Source organism: Pteropus alecto, unplaced genomic scaffold (assembly GCF_000325575.1).
Source record: "Pteropus alecto unplaced genomic scaffold, ASM32557v1 scaffold53, whole genome shotgun sequence".
Taxonomy (NCBI): domain Eukaryota; kingdom Metazoa; phylum Chordata; class Mammalia; order Chiroptera; family Pteropodidae; genus Pteropus; species Pteropus alecto.
Genome location: NW_006434366.1, coordinates 2,300,070 through 2,320,092, shown reverse-complemented (window position 1 = coordinate 2,320,092; position 20,023 = coordinate 2,300,070). Strand labels below are relative to the sequence as shown.

The 20,023-nt window shown below is 48.6% G+C and overlaps 2 protein-coding genes across 2 annotated transcripts; both read left to right on the top strand.

Moving 5' to 3' along the window:
• The first annotated feature begins 4,601 nt into the window (after positions 1 to 4,601).
• On the top strand, positions 4,602 to 7,540 carry LOC102893484 (IQ domain-containing protein F1). The gene is made up of 4 exons (XM_015587165.2): positions 4,602 to 4,613; positions 5,032 to 5,142; positions 5,279 to 5,332; positions 6,111 to 7,540. Exons 1-4 carry the CDS (start codon positions 4,602 to 4,604, stop codon positions 6,552 to 6,554), a joined length of 621 nt encoding a protein of 206 aa, XP_015442651.1. The 3' UTR covers positions 6,555 to 7,540.
• Positions 7,541 to 18,796: 11,256 nt separating this feature from the next.
• LOC102893236 (IQ domain-containing protein F5) lies at positions 18,797 to 19,219 on the top strand. The gene has a single exon (XM_015587176.1). It carries the CDS (start codon positions 18,797 to 18,799, stop codon positions 19,217 to 19,219), a length of 423 nt encoding a protein of 140 aa, XP_015442662.1.
• Positions 19,220 to 20,023: the final 804 nt, after the last annotated feature.

Genomic DNA, 20,023 nt, shown 5'->3' with positions numbered 1-20,023 from the left:
CACCATGTCTCCCCCACCCCCCCTTTCATTGCCCCTCACCCACCAACTTCCACCCCTGACCTATGGATGTTGCGTCTCCCCTTAAGAGCTGGATCTCTGAAGGTGGGTGTCTCCTCCAACACGCTTGCTGCAGCCCGGCGCCCCGGCACACCCAGGGCATGGTCCGTGGCTCCACCTGGGGCGCGAACCCAGAACCTTCTGTGTGTAAAGCAGATGTGCTAACCACTACACTATGGAGCCCCTGCCCCATCCCGCCCTGTCTTTAGTACTTTACAATGTCACTCTATCTTCTTCTGGCTTCCATTGTTCTGGTGACAACTCATCTGTCATTTTAATCCTTCTTCCGCTAGATATAGTGTAACCCGTTTCTCTGGTTTTTAAAGATTTTTAAAAATCTTTTTCAGCAATTTTACTGTTGTGCTCATATGTGGTTTTATTTGTATTTTCACGTTTGTATAATTTTCGACCTGTCTTTGAGTTTAATGATTCTTTCTTTTGGTACCCTATCCAGTGAATTATTTATTTTGGATATTTTTCAGTTTTAGAATTTTTACTTAGTTTTCATTCTGTTTTTTGAGTTTCTATTTGTCTGCTAAAGTCCTCCATTTTCCTACTTATTTTGTCTGCCTCTTCCTCTAAATTCGTTGTCCATTGTATTTATATTTATATCATATTAGTTATTTCAAGGCTCTTGTCTATTAATTCCAACATGAGTCATCTATGATCTGCTTCTATTGACTTTTCCTTCTGATTACATGTCACATTTTCCTCCTTCATGTGTCTCATTTTTTAAGTTGTTTGCCAAACACTGGATAAAAGCAGTAGAGACTGAAGGAGGTCATTTTTTCAGCTAATCAGGAGTTCAGTTGAGCTGGGACTGGGTTGCCACTTTATAGGCTGTAGTACCACTTGTTGATTTTTGCATTTGTTATTTATGTTTTTGGTGTCATCCAGAAAATCACCGCCAAGACCAATGTCAAGGAACATTTTTCTTATGGTATCTTCTAGGAGTTTTATGGTTTCAGATCTTATGTTTAAGTCCTTAATCCACTTTAAGTTGGTTCTGTGATTGTATAAGATGGGGGTCCAATTTCATTCTTTTGCTGTGAGTATCCAGTTTCCACAGCACCATTTATTGAAGAGACTCTCCTTGCCCCATGATGTATTCTTAGCTCCCTTGTCAAATACTAGTTGACTATATAAGTGGAGATTTATTTCTGGACTCTCAAGTCTGTTCCATTGATCCATGTGTCTCTTGTTAAGTCAGTACCATGCTATTTGGATTACTCTAGCTTTGTAATATGGTTTGAAATCAGGAAGTGTGATGCCTCCAGCTTTGTTCTTTTTCAAATTTGCTTTGGCTATTTCTGGGTCTTTCGAGGTGCTATATGCTTTTTCAAATTTGCTTTGGCTATTTCTGGGTCTTTTGTGGTGCTATATGAATTTGAGGATTGTTTTTCTATTTCTGTGAGAAATGCCGTTGGAATTTTGATAGGGATTGCATTGAATCTATAGATGGATTTGGGTGGTATGGACATTTTAACAATATTAACTCTTCTGAATCATGGGACATCTTTTCATTTATTTGTATGTTCTTCGATTTCTTTTATCGATGACTTACAGTTTTCACCTCTTTGGCTAATTTTACTCCTGAGTATTTTATTGTTTTTGATGTCATTGTAAATGGGATTGTTTTCGTAATTTCTCTTTCCAATAGTTTGTTGTTAGTATATAGAAATGCAACTGATTTTTGTATATTTATTTTGTACCTGAAATTTTACTGAATTTCTTTATTACTTTTCACAGTTTATTGGTGGAGTCTTTAGGGTTTTCTCTACTTAGGGTCATGTTATCTGCAAAGAGATAACTTTATTTCTTCCTTTCCAATTTGGATGACTTTTATTATTTTTTTCACCTAATTGCTCTGGCTAAGACTTCCAGTACTACATTGGATGGGAATGTGGGTACCCTTGTCTTAATCTTGATCTTAGAGGAAAAGCTTTCAACTTTTTCACTATTGAGTATGATGTTATCTGTGGACTTGTCATATATGCCCTTTATTATGTTGAGGTTTATTTCTTAGCTACCAAATTTGTTGAGTTTTTATCATGAAAAGATTTTGAATTTTGTCAAATGCTTTCTCTGTATCTATTGAGATGACCATGTGAATTTTATCCTTCGTTTTGCAAATGTGGGATATCATGTTTATTGATTCGAGTATGTTGAACTGTCCTTGCATCCCATGGATAAATCTCATCTGCTCTTGGTGTATGATCCTTATAATTTGCTGTTGAATTTGGTTTGCTAGTACTTTGTTAAGAACGTTTATATCTACGTTCTTCAGGGATATTGGCCTGTCATTTCCTTTTCTTATACTGTCCTTATCTGGCCTTAGTATCAGGGTAATGCTGTTTTTATGAAATGAGTTTGAAAGTATTCCCACCTCTTTAATTTTTCGGGGGAGTTGAGAGAAAGATTAGAATTAATTCTTCTTTAAATGTTTCATAGAATTCACCAGTAAAGCCACCAAGTCCTGGCCTGGTGGGAGATCTTTAATTACTACTTCCATCTCCTTACTTGCTATTGCTCTGTTCAGGTTTTCTATTTTATCATGATTCAGTCTTGGTAGGTTATATGCTTCTAGGAATTCATCCAATTTTTCTGGTTATCAACTCATTGGCATTTAGTTGTCTATAGTAATCTCTTATGTTCCTTTGTATTTCCGTGGTATCAGTTGTCATGTGCCTTCTTTCATTTTTTATTTATTTGAGTCTTTTTCTTAGTCTAATTAAAGGTTTGTCAATGTTGTTTATCTTAATTTTATGAATATTTTCTATTTTTGTGGTCTCCAGTTTATCTTTTTCTGCTCTAATCTTTTTTATTTCCTTCTTTCTGTTAACTTTGGGTTTCATTTTATTTCTAGTTTTTGAGGTGTAAAGTTAGGTTATTTATTTGAAATATTTTTTCTTAACGTATTCATTTATTGCTATAAAATTCTCTTTGAGAACTGCTTTTGCTGTATTCCATAAGTTTTGGTATATTGAGGTTCTATTTTTGTTTCAAGATATTTTGTAATTTTCCTTTTCAGTTTTCTTCGATTCACTTGTTCAGAAGTATATGTTTAGTTCCCACATATCTGTGATCTTTTTAGTTTTCCTTTTATTATTGGTTTCTAGTTTCATATCATTATCAGAAAAGATACTTAGTATGATTTAAATCTTAAATTCATTAACACCCATTTTGTGACCTAACATATGATCTCTTCTGGAGAATGTTCTATGTGTACTTGAGAAGAATGTATATTCTGGGACTGTTGGATTAAGTATTCTGTATATATCTTAGGTATATTTGGTTGAAGTCCAATTTTTCCTTATTAATCTTCTGTCTAAAGAATCTATCTGTAGTTGAAAGGAGGGTGTTGAAGTCTCCTACTGTTACCGTATCATCGTTTATGTCTCCCTTCAGATCCGTTAGTAGTTGCTTAATATATTTAGGTGCTCCGATACTGATTGTGTATATCTGCAAATCATTATAGCCTCTTGATGAATTGACCCCTTTATCATTATAGAAAGACCTTTGCATCTTGTTAGTTTTTTACTTGTAGTCTATTTTGTCTGTTATAAATATAGCTACTCACGCTCTCTTTTGGTTTCCATTTGCATGGGATATATTTTCCCATCCCTTCATTGACAGTCTGTGTGTGTCCTTAAAGCTGAATGGCAGGCAGCATAGAGTCGTTGTGTTTTTTTCATAATTCCTTTAGCCACTCTATGTATTTGAATTGGAGAATTTAATCCATTTACATTTAAAGTACTTATCGGTAGGGAAGGACGTTCTGATGCCATCTTGTTATTTTGTGGCTGTTTTGTAGACCCTCTCTTCCTCTCGTGCTGTCTTCCTTTGTGGAAGTATGTTTTTCTGTAGCGGCATGCTTTCATTCCTTTCCTTCATCTTTTATCTTTTGCGTATCTGATTTTTGTTCTGTGATTGCCATGAAGTTGCCTCACAGGTGGGTCTTCAGAGGACCGAAGCAGGCAGAGGTGGGGAGGTCCCCAGCTAATATCTGGGGGCCTGTGACTAGTGTCTTTTGCGTATGTCAGAGCTAAGAACAGAGCAAAGAACTTCCGCAGTGGCTGCCCTTCACCCATCTGATTGTGGCCTTGAGTCCATCAGGGGCAGAAGAAGACAGGAGAGCAGTGGAGCCCTTTGGAACCTGAGATGGAGGCCCCAGCTCATCCTGGGGACCTCACAGAGTTCCCTGGTCATTGTTGGGATGGGTAAGCAATTAGACTCTTCTCTCCTAAGGTAATCATTGGTAGCAGCTTGGTGTATGTACCCTTCTTCCCCTTTATATGCATTTACAACGTATATGTATCATTATGTATCTTGATGGTTTTATTTACTAAATGGGGTCATAACGATCAGCAACTTTTTCACTTATAAATACATTTGGATATACTTCCTCATCAGTACACATAGATCAAATTCATTATTTTTAACAATTATGTGCTCTTCTATACTCTGAATGAACTATAAATCAAATCAATCCACAATTTTACTAATTGGAGATAGTACTAATTGCCATCTTTATACACCTTTACATGAATGGGACAGTATGTTGTTTTTGTAGTCAGGGCTTTGGCCATTTCCGGAAGAAAAAAAATGCACAGACTTTTGTCTCTTCCTTGGAGAAGCCTCAGGTATTGGGAGCCATCCTGGTTCCTGAGTCATAACTGCCCTTATGACATCACGGGTCTCCCCATTTCCCTCTTTCTACCCATGCCATGGCTAGAGCAACACAGACCTGAGGGGATTTGAACCATCTACACCCAATCCATGTGGGACCAATGGTGAGCGAGAGACGGACATCCCAGGCTCTTCGGGGATGTCCCCACCGATCTCTCAGACGAGGGGCCCCCTCGACATCTGATTACTCTGAGAATCCCTGGAAGCTGGGGATGTGTGGGATACCGAATGGAGAGGGAGGGAGAGCACCCTCATTCTCGCCTTTCCCTTAACTCCTGATTGCAGGAGGCGGGCCAGCCTGAAAATATTAGTGCACACACTGAAAATGAGCCTCAGCTGGGAACGGAGCTGGCCGAGTCAACCTCAGCACCGCCGATCTCGAAGGAGGAGGTAGAGGTAAGGAGGGGCCCTGACTTGGATGCCTTCGGTCCTTGTGTCCTAGTGCTCATGGTTGGTGTCTTTTGCATGGTCCAGAGCTAAGAACAGGAATGAGCTCATTCTTGCCTGTCTTCTTTCCCCATTTCTTTTTCAGGCTAACAATGTGAATAAAGTTGAGGTGAAGAGAGCAGATAATGCACCCAGAGAAGTATGACCCTCCCAGACACGCAGGGCTGGGGCTGGGAATGTGGGGGCCATGTTTGTGGAATGGAGCGGCCAACATATGGGAGGCTGGGCTTCATCAACGGTGTATGTGTCTGTGTGTCTGTGTGCCTGTGTTTGTGTGTGTGTGTGTGTGTGTGTGTGTGTGTGTGAGCTTGTGCATGTATGTTTGATTGTTACTTAAGATTTAAAGTGTGCAAGTCAAGAGAAGTGGAGATGGGTGAGAGAGAGGAGCGACAGAACTTTGTGGGGTGGAAGAAACTTTTAGTACTATGACATGCAGAGGGAGAGAGCATGTTGTGGACTGGAGCTGGAGTCGAAGATGAACGGGCGGGATTAACAAAAGATGCTGCTTCTCAACCGGGTGGGTGGGGTCCGAAGGGAAGGGTCATGGATCTTGGTTAGGTAAACTTGGCCATCCTTTGACCCATAGATTATGAAGTTTTTGCTCTATGCTGGCCAACTCGTTCCATGTAAAACTGGGGAGCCAGGGCAGATATGCTCCCATTTTACAGAGAGGGACTCTGAGATTCAGAGGTCAGTGTGATATGTCCATGTCCATTAGCCAGGGAGGGACAGAGACAGGACAGAGAGGACACCTACCAGGTCTTCTGGTTCCAGCCGGTGTCCCGCCCAGGGTTCCTGAGGTTTAGAATAAGGGGTGATTGTCGAAGGGGACTCAGGGTCCCTTCCTGGCGAAACCTGGGGCTGAAGTGGGTGGGGGACCATTCTCTGAATGTCTTTTTTTTTTTTTTTCTTGCAAGATCCCAGAAAACCGAAATGTGCCGCCCACTAGTAAGCCGGAAGTCGTGAAGATCCAGGCCTGGTGGCGGGGTACCCTGGTGCGCCGGACGCTGCTGCACGCGGCGCTCAGGGTCCTCGTCATCCAGCGCTGGTGGAGGCAGATCATGCTGGAGGCGCAGCAGAAGAGGCGGCGGGCGGCGCTGGAGACCTTCACGCGGAGGGAGTGGGCAGCAGTCAAGCTGCAGTCCTGGGTCCGCATGTGGCGCATCCGTCTGCGCTACTGCCGCCTGCTCCACGCGGTCCGCATCATCCAGACCTACTGGAGGTGCCACTCCTGCACTTCCCGCGGTTTCATCAAGGGCCAGTACAGAGTCACGGCCGACCAGCTGCATCTTGAGATAGAGATCCTGCTGGGCTCGGGGCCTTGCATTGTGACGGAGTGTATTCCCCTCCCAACAAAGTAGTGAAGTGGTCTTCTCCCAGCCTCTCTCTGTTGGACAAGCTCCAGGGGGTCAGGGCAAATGACGGCAGATGCTTAGTATCCCAGGTGCCAGCTCTGAGGAGTTGGCAGGGGTTGTCTGAGGCCCTGAGGTTATCTGAGGACAAGGATTCTGAGCCCTTGTCCAGACTGAGCAGAGACTGTTTGGCCATGCCTGCCTTAGGCAGGAAAGTCAGGGGTACAGATCCGCCATGTGGCCAACTCAGGGAGCATCACTCATGTTTGGTCCAGGTAAATGGTGCCTCTCTCCAAGGTTGTGGATAATGGAAGTCTTAGGGGCAGGTGACGGGCAAACGCAGCACATTTGCCAGGAATTCACCCACGTACGTCTAGTTGCCCATGATTGAGAAGAGCCCACCCTCCCCAAGCTCTGGGATCCTGGCTCCTGTTGATTTGTAAACCGGCCTCCCTACATTCCGGGTAAGGAGAGACTGAAGGAAGAGACACACCGCTCCAGATCGATAGGTGGCAGGGACCTCTGACAGTCCCTTCCTGTGAAAAGCTGCCACCTGCGGTGGGATCGGGGCCTAAGTGATGATAAAGGGCCAATTAAGAGGTCAAGGTCAGGCTGCCCTTCTGCCCATCTGGGCACCGCCTTCCCATGGTCCCCCGAAGACAGAGAGGGATCTGGGATCTTGGGCTAATCTCCATCAACGTTGCCAGCTCAGAAGCCTTTTTTCAGGCACTGTTCCACCTATGCTGCCCTGACGGGCTGGTCCCTCAGCTCACTGGCAGAGGTTCTGAGATGCAGCCCAGAGGTCTCGGGCTCCAGCTCTCTGTCTTGCACTGGGGCGTGAGCTCTATGTCCTGCCCTGTCTGTGTCACACTCAGGTCCTGGTCTCTCCTGTCTCCTCTCCTTGCCTCCCTTTCTCTCTCCTGTTTGGTCTCTCGGAATAAAGAACAAGGACTGTGGAGCCAGGCCGGCTGCGGTCAGACCCCTGTCCCCGCCCCCGCCCCCCTCCCCGCCCCCGCTGTCATGTGGCCTTGGACGTGCCATTTTCCCTCCCCTCGGCCCCAGCCTCCTGAGCTGTGAAGTTGGGCTGATGATCCCCGCTTTTCAATGTGAACATCAAATACCGTACAAATTCAGCACCAGCAACAAAATGAGGAAAGGGGGCTGCACCTACAAACCTTAAAAACTGGCGGCCAAGGAGAAACAGCAAAATTCGGGGTGGAGTGGTCGCCCACCGTGCACAGCAGGGTGTGCTCATCATCACTGGGGTGCTGCTGGCCCCAGGCCCTCTCAGTGGACAGGGGCAGGGACTATCTGTGTCGCATACACACAAGCACACACACTTATACCTATCACCGATCTGTATTAAAATGGATGAGTTCACACTGAGACTTCAATCTCAATCTAAAATCAAAGTTTTTATATTTCTATCTCCTATTTCCAGGATTAAGAAATGATTCTTAATAAGTTTTCTCTCATTATCCTTAATAAGTGTTCTTATTTGATCCCTCCTGTATGTTAACTAATCTTTCATGGCTGCTACTGGCCTCTTTCCCACGCAGACACTGTCCCCACCCTGCTTGAGCTCTGACACCCTGTTGGGCCATCACCCTCTTCATGTAGCTCAGGCTCCCGCTCCCCATATTGGTCACTGTCCCGTGTGAATGCTGCCGTCACCCAGCTTGGGCTGACACGACATGTCAGGGTGCCCTCTGCAGATGTTCTTGCTGTGCTCAGGTTATGACGTTAGCACCAAGGATGCCCTCACCCTGCGATGCCCCTTACCGCCATGACCTTGGACCCCCTCTTAATCCCACCTGGGCTCTGACTCAGTGCCAGCAGGCCCCTGCGTGGACTTCTCCCTCGTCAGGGTTCTGCGCCTGGAAGACCTCTGATGTCAACATCTTCCTCACCCTCAGGATCCACACCCCACACTGTGCCATGGTGCCTAGCCCCCCCCCACCCACACACACAGTGCACCTATGATGCACTGTCCAGCCTAATGAGGCTAAAGGCTTTCAAAATGAATTGTTCAGGAAGGGAAGGGAGGGAAATGAAGTTGAAGAGGAAACTAAGTTTTCAACTAAAAAAATAAAGACAAGCTATCTGCAGAAGAAAATGTTCAGTCACTGGCTAAAATCTGTTTTCATGTTTTCACCCCAAATCTCTAGGACACATGACCACAAAGAAAACTCAGAAAACGTTCTGAGAAAATGGGTCAAAATGTTTGAGCACAGGCTTGGGTCTTTCTCTGTCACTATAAATTCATAGGAATAAAGGAGTACATTTATATATTTTTAAAATCTCTAATAGAACTTAAAAAATTAGGAACTTCAGTGGACAGAAGTCATGTGGACTCTTTTTAAAAGAAGATGCGAAAAAACTGAAAATCAGAGCTCTAAAAAATCTTGGAGGGTGGACATGCAGCCTCCCTCCCGGCTTGCAGGCAGCCAGCCGGTCCAGGAAGGCACGGGCCATGGGCTACCACGGGGCCTGGGAGGAATATACTTACGTGAAGAGCAGCCGACTCTCCAGCTGAGCCATGCAGCTGGCGAGAGAGAGGCCCTGTCTCCAGGGAGGAGCTGTGACTGAACTTGGAGGAGAGGCAGGGCTGGGTATCATGTGACCCTCTTGCACAGAAAGACCCCTGCCCAGGAGACCATCTACTGACAGCCCACATCTCCCCTGCAATCTGTGGAGTCAGCGACATGACACAAATCAACAGGCAAAGAGGATATTTCAAAACAAAGATGAACTCCCAGCCATGAATCCCCAAGCTTTGAAGGAAAACGGCGTGAAAAAGCGCCCCTAAACTCAACAAGCAGAGACGCGGCGGTCAAGACCGAGAAGGCAATTGAAAGAAGTGAAATCAATGTTCTCCATGGGTGGGAGGAGACATCCTAGCCATGAAAGAACACCCTGCTATTAAAAATAGCCACTTATAAATCTTAGAAAGGAACAATGTTAAAATTAAAACTTGATAGATGGGATGAATAGCAGAAGGGAAGTAACCGAAGTACAGATGAGTGAGTGGAAAGTTGGATGTGAGGAGCCCTCCTGGAATGCAGCACAAAAGGGCAGAAAAACGACAAGGTTAAAAAAAAAATAAAAATAAAAAGAACAGCGCATTGATCCAGAAAGTTCCGGTCACGGTTGAATCAGTGTTCCCGAGAAAGGAAGTACAGACGCGGGGTGCAGAAAGTCTCGAAGCATTAGCGAGTTGCCCAGAGCTTAAAGAGAAGCAGTTGCCCCCCAAAGGTGAAGGAAAACAGACATCACTCCAAACAGAGGGGGAAAAAAAATTAACAAAGCTTCCCACCAAGGAATGTTTCAGATTGATGTCAGTTTTCTCGGCAGCAAGGAGGGAGGCGAACGAGATTTTCCTAGAAAAAATACGTACATTTCTATAACAATATGTCATCTATCTCAGAGGAGACCAATGTGAGAGGTTGCTGGAGGCAGTGGGTGGAGAAGAGAAAATTGGTCTAAAGTTCTTACCTGATTTTAGAAGAGATAGATATCGATTTGCTCCAAGAACTCTACCATGTAAAATAAAATATGCGTGAAAATTTAAGTGAGTTCTAGAAAGGAAAGGAATAAGATGTGTAACTTCTATATAGATTAGACATTCTGTTCAGGTAAAACGAATCGAAAATACAGTGAGTCCAAAAAATTAGAGATCCGTTTTGACATCACACGGAGTTAAGTCTGAGAGCACACACAGCCCAGGCCTGCTGTGGCAGCTACGTGATGCTATCATGGAAATAAGCTGCCGTTTTCCCAGCCCCGTCCCTCACCCTCTTAAGGAGATAACCCTTGTCCTTGCTCTCAACGCAGTCATCAGAGTGCCGGCCATCACGACCACATTTCAGGGGAAAAGTTAAGGCAAGATGGCAAAAAGGACCCACTTGAGTCCTATAAGATCGTCCTGAAAGACCCATCCAGTGACATCTCGTTGACCAACGGGTACCACGTAACCACTCTAGCTGCAAGGGAGACTGAGAAATGTCAAGGCCGATAAAATCGGTGTCCTTTCGGTGAGGAAGACGTGGGGTGTGGATATGGGTAAGCAACTCACAGCGTCTGCCACAGTTTCTAAAACGGTAGAAGGGAAAACATACACCAACCTCAAAACGCACCGAAAACTCGATCTAATAAAAGACAGAAAGAAAAAGAGACCCTTAGAAAATATGATGGTTTTAAAGCAGAAAATAAGATGGCAATAAATCCACAAATATTAGGAATCGATGACTGTAAATAGATGACCTATTAAAAAACACTCTCTTATTGGTTAAACAGATCTCGCTTGTGGCGGATGCGGAGATACAGCACCCAGACTCCCCCAGCAGTGCGGCCCGCAGCTGTCAGTCAGCCTTTGAGCGGTCACTTCAGCTGCCTTCGCTCCTCCCTAAGCTCTGACAGCAAGGACACGGGCAGTGGGAACGCGAAGGAGCCAGCCACCTAGGCAGGGAACCCAGACTCTCCAACAAGCCACCGCTGTGGTGCCGCCATCCCCTCTCAGCTCATACCTGTGGGCTTAAGGGAACCCCCTGGCATAGAGGGAAATGTCTGAGCCTGACTTACGGGTTGTGGAGCCGAGTATGTGCATGCCCTCCCCAGAGAGCAGCTGACCCACAGCCTCACTCAGGGATAGCTGTGGAAGGAGCTGGTGAGGAAAAGTCTTCTCAATGGGCAGCTTCAGGCTGTGCGTCCACTTCGTGTGGACAGAGAAGCCAGTGGCCTGATGCAGGATACGCACGGACTTTTCAGCAACGGCGAATGGTTGACTCGTCGGTTTCCTGGAAACGCTGATGAATAATACGGTGAATAACCATAAGCTTTAAGCTCTTTATATTTTCATAAACTTTGTAGATTTGTCCAACTAAGCTTTTTTTCCCCAGTCCACATGTGATTTCTCCATGATGAATTTTATCACATCTTAGCAGATTCCACTCCCGGGGGCACTGAATTAGTGTTTTCTCAACTTCTTCAACAAATATTTGTATTTGTTTCACACGGACTATTCATAGAGCCTAAATTCTTCAGTCACTCCAAGCTTGGCAGTCACCCTTCCACGAACAACAGCTGGACCGTATTGGTAGCATCTGTCAACTCATCAAGAGCCAAGGAAAAACACTTGAAATCATTTGGCTTGTTTTAAACGGACTCCTGATTTGGTTCCAAATGTCACCAACGCCTGAAGCAGCTATTCTCACTGAAAGGCTAATAGGGTTAAGTTTATTTCCTCGGGACGCATTTTTTTTTCAGCTGCTACAATTAAACATGATTTAATTAACTCACCACTAGTAAACATCTTTTCTTGCTTGGCTAACACATGAGCAATGGGGAAACGTCTTCTGCTGGCAGACTCGTTTTCATTTTTTATCTTGTGGGGAAAGTCTGCTGTGATGAGATTTGAGGTTTGACATTTCTGAATTTTATGTTCATTGCTTTCCTGTGAGTTAGGAGCAGCGCAGACTGAGCGGTCTCATACCTTTCAGCACAGCTACGGTGTCATTGCCTAACGAACACAACGCTTTGCCATTGTCTCAAAAGTGCGACACGTAAAGTCTACCTTCCTCCTCTTTCCTTGCCCTGACATGACGGATATGTACTGGTCATAAAAAATGAGTCACAGCACAGCGATGCGTGTGGCATTCGAAACACTGTTTAGTTACAGCTGGACCAGTGTGATGTTGTGTGCTCAGCAGCAGTGACGATGACGAGTGCCACATATAGTCTCTGTCACAACCACTCACATTTGTCATTGTCCTGCAAACGTGGCCACGGACAGCATGCAAACCATCCAGGCTGGCTGTTTTCCAATAAGATTTTATTTATGAACACTGAAAATTGAATTTCTTATCATTTTCATGTGTCGTGAAATATTATGCTTTTGAGTTTGTTCGACCACTGAAAAATGTAAAAGCCATTCTTTGCAGGATGAACAAAAACGGGCAGTTGGCTGGATTTAGCCCAGAGGCTATAGTTTGCCAACCCCAGCCCTAAATCGATGCCCGTCACATGGTGCTGAGTCCCTACCAGGTAGAACGTATGTGTCTCAGAAGCAGGGTGTAAAAACGGTAGTGCATCTGTGACCACTTCTTACAACTATTCTCCTGGGTATTCAGCCGCGGCTCCGTCTGCTTTTCTAGGGAGGGAAGGCAGTCATCAGTGGTCACAGTAAGAGTCTCGTTAAACTTAAAGCTATAGCTAAGACCTGGTCGCTTCAGATTAGTTTTGCCAAGCAGCAAGCGAGTCAGGGAAGGAGTCACCGCAGGGGCAGGAATAATGGACCCTGACCGCCCGGCTGGGGCTGCGCTGTGGCAGCAGGACCGTCTGCTTTTCTAGGGAGGGAAGGCAGTCATCAGAGGTCACAGTAAGAGTCAGGGACAGCCACGAACGCTGCTCAGGTGATTCCCATCAGGACCCGAGGCTCCGCTGCCCAGGCGTCATGGGAGACAAACGGCCATGGCCTGAGATGTACATGGTAACCAGAGGATCAGAGCCCTCATGGGTGAGGGTCTGGACCGCTGCTCCCCCTCAGGCAAACTGCCTAGATGGGGAGAAATGAGAGTCAAAGGTGAGAGGGTTTGAGAAAGGTTTGGTGGGGGTCGGAGTGTGGGTGCCGGCCTCAGAGTAAATTGCATCAGTGGGGACCGAGTGGAGTTTGTCCTCTTCACCTTTGCCTGGGAGACGAGACCGACTTGAATCCTGAAGAAGCTACTTTTAAAAGGTAAACACTTACCGTGGGGAGCGAGTAGATCTGCGGGACATAAAGGGGTGTGTCGTACTGTATTCGTGGATAGAGCGGGTTGTCACTCCAGTGCGGGACATAAAGGGGTGTGTCGTACTGTATTCGTTCCACAGCTGCTGGGAACACGGGCTGCTGCTGGGCCATTGCTGTGTCCCATGCTGGGAACTGCCTTTGGCGCTAGGGAAGAGACTTGACCCCTAGGTTATGGCCTCTCCTAAGAGGAAGCCTGCAGGGCTGTGATTGGGGTCTCGGGCTGAATAGTCCCCTGCCCCCAAAGATATGTTGAAGTCCTAATCCCAGTACCTTGGAAACGGAGTTTTTGCAGATGTGGTCAAGTTAGAATGAGGTGTTTAGGGTGGGTCCTGACCCTTATAAAAAGGGAAGATTTGGACACAGACAGGGATGTGTGTGAGGACACGGGGAGAATGCTGCGTGAGGAAGGATCGGAGAGATGAGTCTGTAAGCCAAGCAACACCCAAGGTTGCCACCGAGCCACCAGGAGCTGGAAGGAAGCAAGGATGGAGCCTTCCCCACGGGTTTCAGAGGGAGCACGGCCCTGCCAAGACACTGACTTTAAACTTCTAGCCTCCAGAGCCATGAGACAGCAAACGTCTGCTGCTCTAAGCCAGGCACTTCATGATACTTCGTGGCAGCAGCCCTGGCGAACTCCTATAGCTGGACACAAAGGCCAGGCCCGCCTGCCCGTATTTGGGACAATTCCGAAGGACCATCTCCACTGCCAAACTCCTTGTAGGATCGGCTGAGATCTGCCGTAAATACGCCGTAGGCCGGCTCCTCCCTTCGCTCAATACTGTATTCCTCACTTCCTTACAAAGCACATGCAACGTGCCATCTCAGAGTCGGTTTTGGGGACCCAATATAAGACAGTGTAAGACAGAGTCTGGCCCACAGGACACTGTCATGGCTGTCAGCCACTCAGGACTCTTCGGTCCTGAATTTCCTCAACCCTACGATACCCTAAACAAACAATATGGAGACCCTGCCAAGCTCCCACGTCTGAGACCCAGGGTTAAAGCAACTGTGTCTCATGGGCCAGGGCCTCCAGGTGAGGTCAACTCAGGGGTTCTGCTTTGGCCCCAGGTCCTGATCACCCCTGGAGGGGTCAGGCTTGGGCTAGGGACCACTAGGAAGGGCAGAGAAAGGGTCTTTTGTGGGTGACACAGTTCTGGGGCAAGGATCCCAGCTGGACCACGAAGGGGTCTTGGACTCATTCTCAAAATCCACCGGCCAGGACCTCCTGGCCTGAGCAGTGGACAGACAGTGGGCAGAAGAGGCAGCAACGAGACCCTTCGGTGGCGCAGCCTGAGGATTCAGGCTTCCAGGCGGGCCGTCCGGAAAGTCACACTCTGTCTCCCCTTCTCCCTCCCGTGCCTTTCCTTCTCTTCCAGCCCCCAAATGCTCTAGCCTCCTCTCAGACCTGGGCATTTTCAGCACTAGCCCACGGCTACCCCCACCTCTACTGGGGCAGAGGGGACAAGGGAAGGGCATGGCAGGCTCTGCCCCAAGGAATGAGGAGAGGGTTGCGGGCCCTGAGGGCTTTTGCATTCCCAGGGAAGTGGGGTAGGGGTGGGTAGTCCATTCTTTCACCCATTCACTACTCATTCAATGAACACTTACTTTTTACCTACTGCATCCTGATACTGTGCACACTTCGAGGTCCCAAATGTGAGAAACGCTCAGGCTCTGCCCTCCAGCAACCAGGGAGCAAACGGGAGACTACAATAGGGTCCGATGAGGGCTGCAGCGAGATCCATAAGGGGGTTCGGGATTTCTCAGGACGCAGATCCACCGAGTGCCCCCTTGGGAGGCTGCCGAGAGGACAGCCGTGTTAGGGTCTGCACACGGGGGTTACCTAGCCCCAGTGTGGCTGGAGGCAGAAGAAATGACGAAGGCAGGGGCCATCCCAGCACGGCTCACTCCCCACGGACCTGTAGGCTCCGGGCTGGGAGCACATTCAGAGCCCCACTGACCCTCCTGTCTTCTCCGCCCCCCGCCCTCCCCTCGGTAGAAGGAGTCTGCAGAGAACCTCTGCGGGGAGACTCTGGCGGAGGCGGTGGAGACTGGCCGGTGTGCGTGGGGCGGGAGCATGGAGAGAGACCGCGGAATGCTGGTCCTGCCGTGCCCAGGAATCGCCCCAGAGGTCCCCAGAGGGGTGCTCATGTCTCGTTCCCTGCGCTGTGTCTCTCATGCCAGGGGGCGCCAATCATGCTCTCCCCAGGCCCCTTACCCAGCACACGCTCAAATCCGCCCCTCGGGTGGTGCTGCCCCCCTGCCCCTGAGCCCTGGGGCTCCTCAGCCTCGTTGGCTTGAGTCTGAGCTGGCCCTGGTGGCACTCAAGGCTCTAGTACCGTCACTGTCCTTAGGATCACCACATCCACTGACACCCCGGCCCAAGGCCTCTTTCCTGTGTGAGTCCCCTCCATCCGGGGCCCCAGCCCCTTTGTTCCCCTGGGCTCCATGGGTGGGGTGCTCCCTGGGAGCACAGAGACCTGAACCCCACCCCCACCACCACCTCAAACACGCTCGTCGGCACGAGGCTCTCTGCATTATAGCCAGCATGGATTATGGTATCGAAATCAACTTTTATTGAGGTATAATTTGCGTATATATGATCATTTGTATCTATTTCAGGTGTACATTTTTTTTTTTGGACAAGTTTACACACCTGTGTGACCACCATGACAATCGAAATACGGAGCGTTCCATTATCCACAAAGTTCCCATGCAGGTCCCACCCCAACGTCCAGGCCACCACCGCTGATGCTGGCTGTCCTTCCTGCAGCATGTGGATTCACACAGGGTGCCCTCGTCAGAGTCTGGCGCCTTTGGCTTAGCTGAGTTTTAAAGATTCGGGGTGGAGGTTTCTTGGATATTGTCTAGAAACAGCGAGAATCAGAAGCACCGGAAGAGCAGGCTGATGCTGGAGGCCACATGGCACAGCAGCTCAGAGCGGAGCCGAGACCCAATGTTGGCTCCGAGACTGATGAGCTCTGAGACCAGCACAGGCCACGTGCGGTTTCTGCGCCTCAGTGTCCTCATCTGCAAAGTGGGCGAACGCCATTACGCCACGGCTAGAGCCACGGACGGCAGAACGTGGTGACCAGGGCCTGCGCGTCGCCCCGGGCCCGGCCAACTCCTTTGTCTTCAAACTGACGCTCCTTGCGCCTTCGCTGTCCTTGAGTCATACCCCGTTCTTTCCCCCGTTCTTTAGTTTACTCCCGTCTCCCCCACCCCCTCACCCAGTTAACTTCATACTGACACCCACCCCCAGAGCTCCACACTGGCCTCCCCCAGACCCACTCTACACATTGCATTCATTGTAACCTCTGGGGCTGTGATGCTGAGAAGGGACCAGGCTTATGATGACCAGGTGGGTCAGAGGCCAGGAGCAGGCAGAGGCCACTTGAGCCTGAGCTGGGGGTCCTGGCTGGTCCTGGGGGCTTTCTGGGTTTTCTGGCCTGTGTGGGTCCTGCTCTCCCAGGGGCCCGATAACTAGGGGGCCTACAGAGAGGCCAGACGTAGGAGGTTCAGCCTCAAGGCCATTTACTCTGTTCCAATCCCACCAGCCTCATCCCAGATGACTATCGCTAATTTTCATGTATATTTTCCTAACTCCTAACCTCTTTAAAAATAATGCCTTTACAACACATGTGTATAAGTATATCATCCTGATCTGATGAACTTGCTCATCTTGTACACCCTTCTAAATCAGTACCCAGAGCGCATGCTCATTCTTTCCCGTTGTTATTGGGTTCGCCATTGTTTAAATGAATTGAAATTCATTCAGCGAATACCTGGCAGGCATTCATGAGTATCGCTGTATGCGTTTGTGGTCAATGGATCAGTATTTGGGGCCTTCTTTGTAGCCAGAACTCTGGCCCTCCTGGCAGGAAAGAAGGGACAGGTCTCCTGGGTTTTCCTTAGAAGGAGTTCTACTGTTGGGAGAAGTCCCGGTGCCTGAGTCACAGGTGCCCTTATGACATCATGGTTCTCCCCTCCTCCTCTCTCGCTTCCAGAGCTGTGGCCCGAGGAGCATGGACCCGAGAGCGATGGGAACATCTAGCCCCTAACCATGGGTAATTTAGTGCAGAGCTGAGGGGCTTTGACCACCCACCCCCGGTCATGGGCATTTGATGTTTTGTAAGAGACGGATCCACCCGGGCTTTCTGCGAGGGCAGCACGTTTCCCATAGTTCCTTCAGGATGGGATCCCGCATCCGCGTCTGCGGTTCGAGGAGAGGCCAGGAAGCCGAGTGTGTACCTTGTGGTGGGAGAGCACTTTGACTTTCTCCCACGTTTTTCTCTCTAGATTCTGATTACACAGGGATAGCAAACCTTCCCAATTATACTCAGAGAGAATGATGAAATCACGTTGATGGCACAGAGCCGGAAGGAGCAAAAACGAGGAGTGACTCCACCCACGCCAGAGCCGCTGCCCTCCCCACCCTCCGTGGGTAGACGGGGCCAGACTCTGCTCTTGGGGAGAGCCTTGACTCGTGACTTCTCTGACCCTTGCGGTCCAGTGGAGTGGCCCAGAGGGCTGTGGCCATGCTGTTTATTGTCTAGAGATGCTTCAGTGAGTCAAAGCGGCCTTAACATTATACCAGGACAAGAGGTGGAAACCCAGGGTGTGCCAGGCAAATTGGGCTGAAGGACCACCAGACACAGAGCCGGAATGAGCAGAGACTGACTGACTCCCTCCCGGCTGCTCTTTCCCCGGCTCCTCCTCGGCCTGAGAGATGTGGGTCTGGCCAAGGTGTGTGGACGGTGCCAAGTAGGGGGCCAAAGAGTGTGAACCCAGACCCCACGGGGTTGGGAGCCACAAGGTGGGGACTGTGTTTAGGGAACACAGAGGCCAATGTACAGGAAGACTAGCTCTAGCAGTGTGTGTGCGTGTGTGTGTGTGTGTGTGTGTGTGTGTGTAACTGTGCCGATGTATGTGTGAACTGGTGTTTAAGCTCTTATTCAAGTGCATGAAGTTGAGGAACTTTGTAATATTTTGGTGAGGCAGAGGGGACACAGCTGGTCGCAGGTTTAACCTGAAGTCAGAGGCAAGGGGTGGGGGGAAGGGCGGTACTTTTCCAGAAGATGGGAGGGGCCGGGAGAGAAGTGACATGGATCTCAGGTAGGCGGTCAGATCCGGGTGAAACGTGTATCTGTCTCACCTCTAGATAATGGTGTGTACCTTGCTCTAGAATGGCCAGCGAAGTCCACGTGGACCCAGGTGAGGTTGCAGGGGCAGGTGTCCCTCCACTTTACAGATGGAGACCCCGGGACTCAGAGGGCCAGATGACGTGTCCGCGTCCATTAGGTAGAGAATGGCATAAGCAGGACGCTTGCAGCCGTTGCCAACAGCTCTCCTGAACAGATGAAGGGGTGATAACGGTGGAGGATCCGGGCCCCTTTCTGGCCGAAATGTATGCGCTTCCTAAGTGTCCCTTTTTCTCTTACAAGGCTCCAAGGGAGTTAAGATCACCATGACGCAAGAGGAGGCGGCAGTGTTCATCCAGGCCTGGTGGCGGGGTACCCTGGTGCGCCGGACGCTGCTGCACGCGGCGCTCAGGGCCTGCATCATTCAGCGCTGGTGGAGGCAGATGCAGGCGAGACGGCTGGAGAAGAGGCGGCGCGAGACTCTAGATTCGTATACACGGGACGAATGGGCCGCGGTCAGGCTCCAGTCCTGGGTCCGCATGTGGCGCATCCGCCTTCGTTACTGCCGTTTGCTCCACGCGGTCCGCATCATCCAAGTGTACTGGCGCTGGCACATTTGCCACACCCGGGGCTTTATTCAGGGCCATTACGACATCAAAGAAAACCAACTGAATCTTCAACTTGAAATCTCTTTGGGTTCACAGGCTTGTAGGGTGCAGCAGTGCATAGCCCTTCCAATAAAGGAGTGATCGGGTCTGTAGTATCTGCGTCCCCAGCGCTGTCAGATTTATTTCAAGGAGGTCGTCGAGCTAATGACGTGGCATCGCATAAATCAGCTCTGAGGAAGCAGCAGGGGTTGTCTGGGGTCTCGTGTGGGAGAGGATTCTGACAGCGGGGTGCTGGATGAGCAGGGTCTGTGATTGATTAGCAATGCCTGCCGCCGGTGGGGGCGTAGGGGTTGCAGGGCCAAGTCCCCCAACTCCAGGGAGCCTCCTTCACGGTGTGGTCTGCCGTGTATGGCACGGTCTCCTCCGTAGTTATGCAACATGGAGTGCTTTATTGTCTTTTGCTGTCCCCACCCTACCCCCTCCACTCCCGCCAATTTTTAAAATACACTAAGACTTTTTGGTAAAATATACATAATGCAAAATTCACCATTTTAACCATTTTTAAGTGGCATAGTGATCAGAGATGCACATTGCTCGCAAAATGATCACCCCACTAAATCTAGTACCCCTCTTCCCCCTTACATATTTATTACATTATTAACCATCTTCCCCATGCTACACTCCACATCTCTATGTCTATACTGCAGCTATCCATTTGTACCCCTTAATCCCTTTGCCTTTTTTTGCCGTCCCCACAACCCCCCTCCCATTCACTAGCCCTCAGATAGTCTCTGTAGCTATGAGTTCGTTTCCACCCTTGGTGTTGTTTATTTTGTTCTTTAGATTCTACATATATGCGAAATCATGTGATACTTGTTTTTCTCTGTCCGACCCGTTTCGTTCAGTGCAATACCCTCAAGGTCCATCAAGGCAGTACCTTTATCC

Excerpts from the sequence above, each read along its gene's own strand:
- LOC102893236 (XM_015587176.1), top strand. The coding sequence starts at position 18,797 with ATGACGCAAGAGGAGGCGGCAGTGTTCATCCAGGCCTGGTGGCGGGGT.
- LOC102893484 (XM_015587165.2), top strand. Across the intron at positions 5,143-5,278 it reads TCTCGAAGGAGGAGGTAGAG|GCTAACAATGTGAATAAAGT; the intron begins GTAAGGAGGGGC and ends TTTCTTTTTCAG. Across the intron at positions 5,333-6,110 it reads CAGATAATGCACCCAGAGAA|ATCCCAGAAAACCGAAATGT; the intron begins GTATGACCCTCC and ends TTTTCTTGCAAG.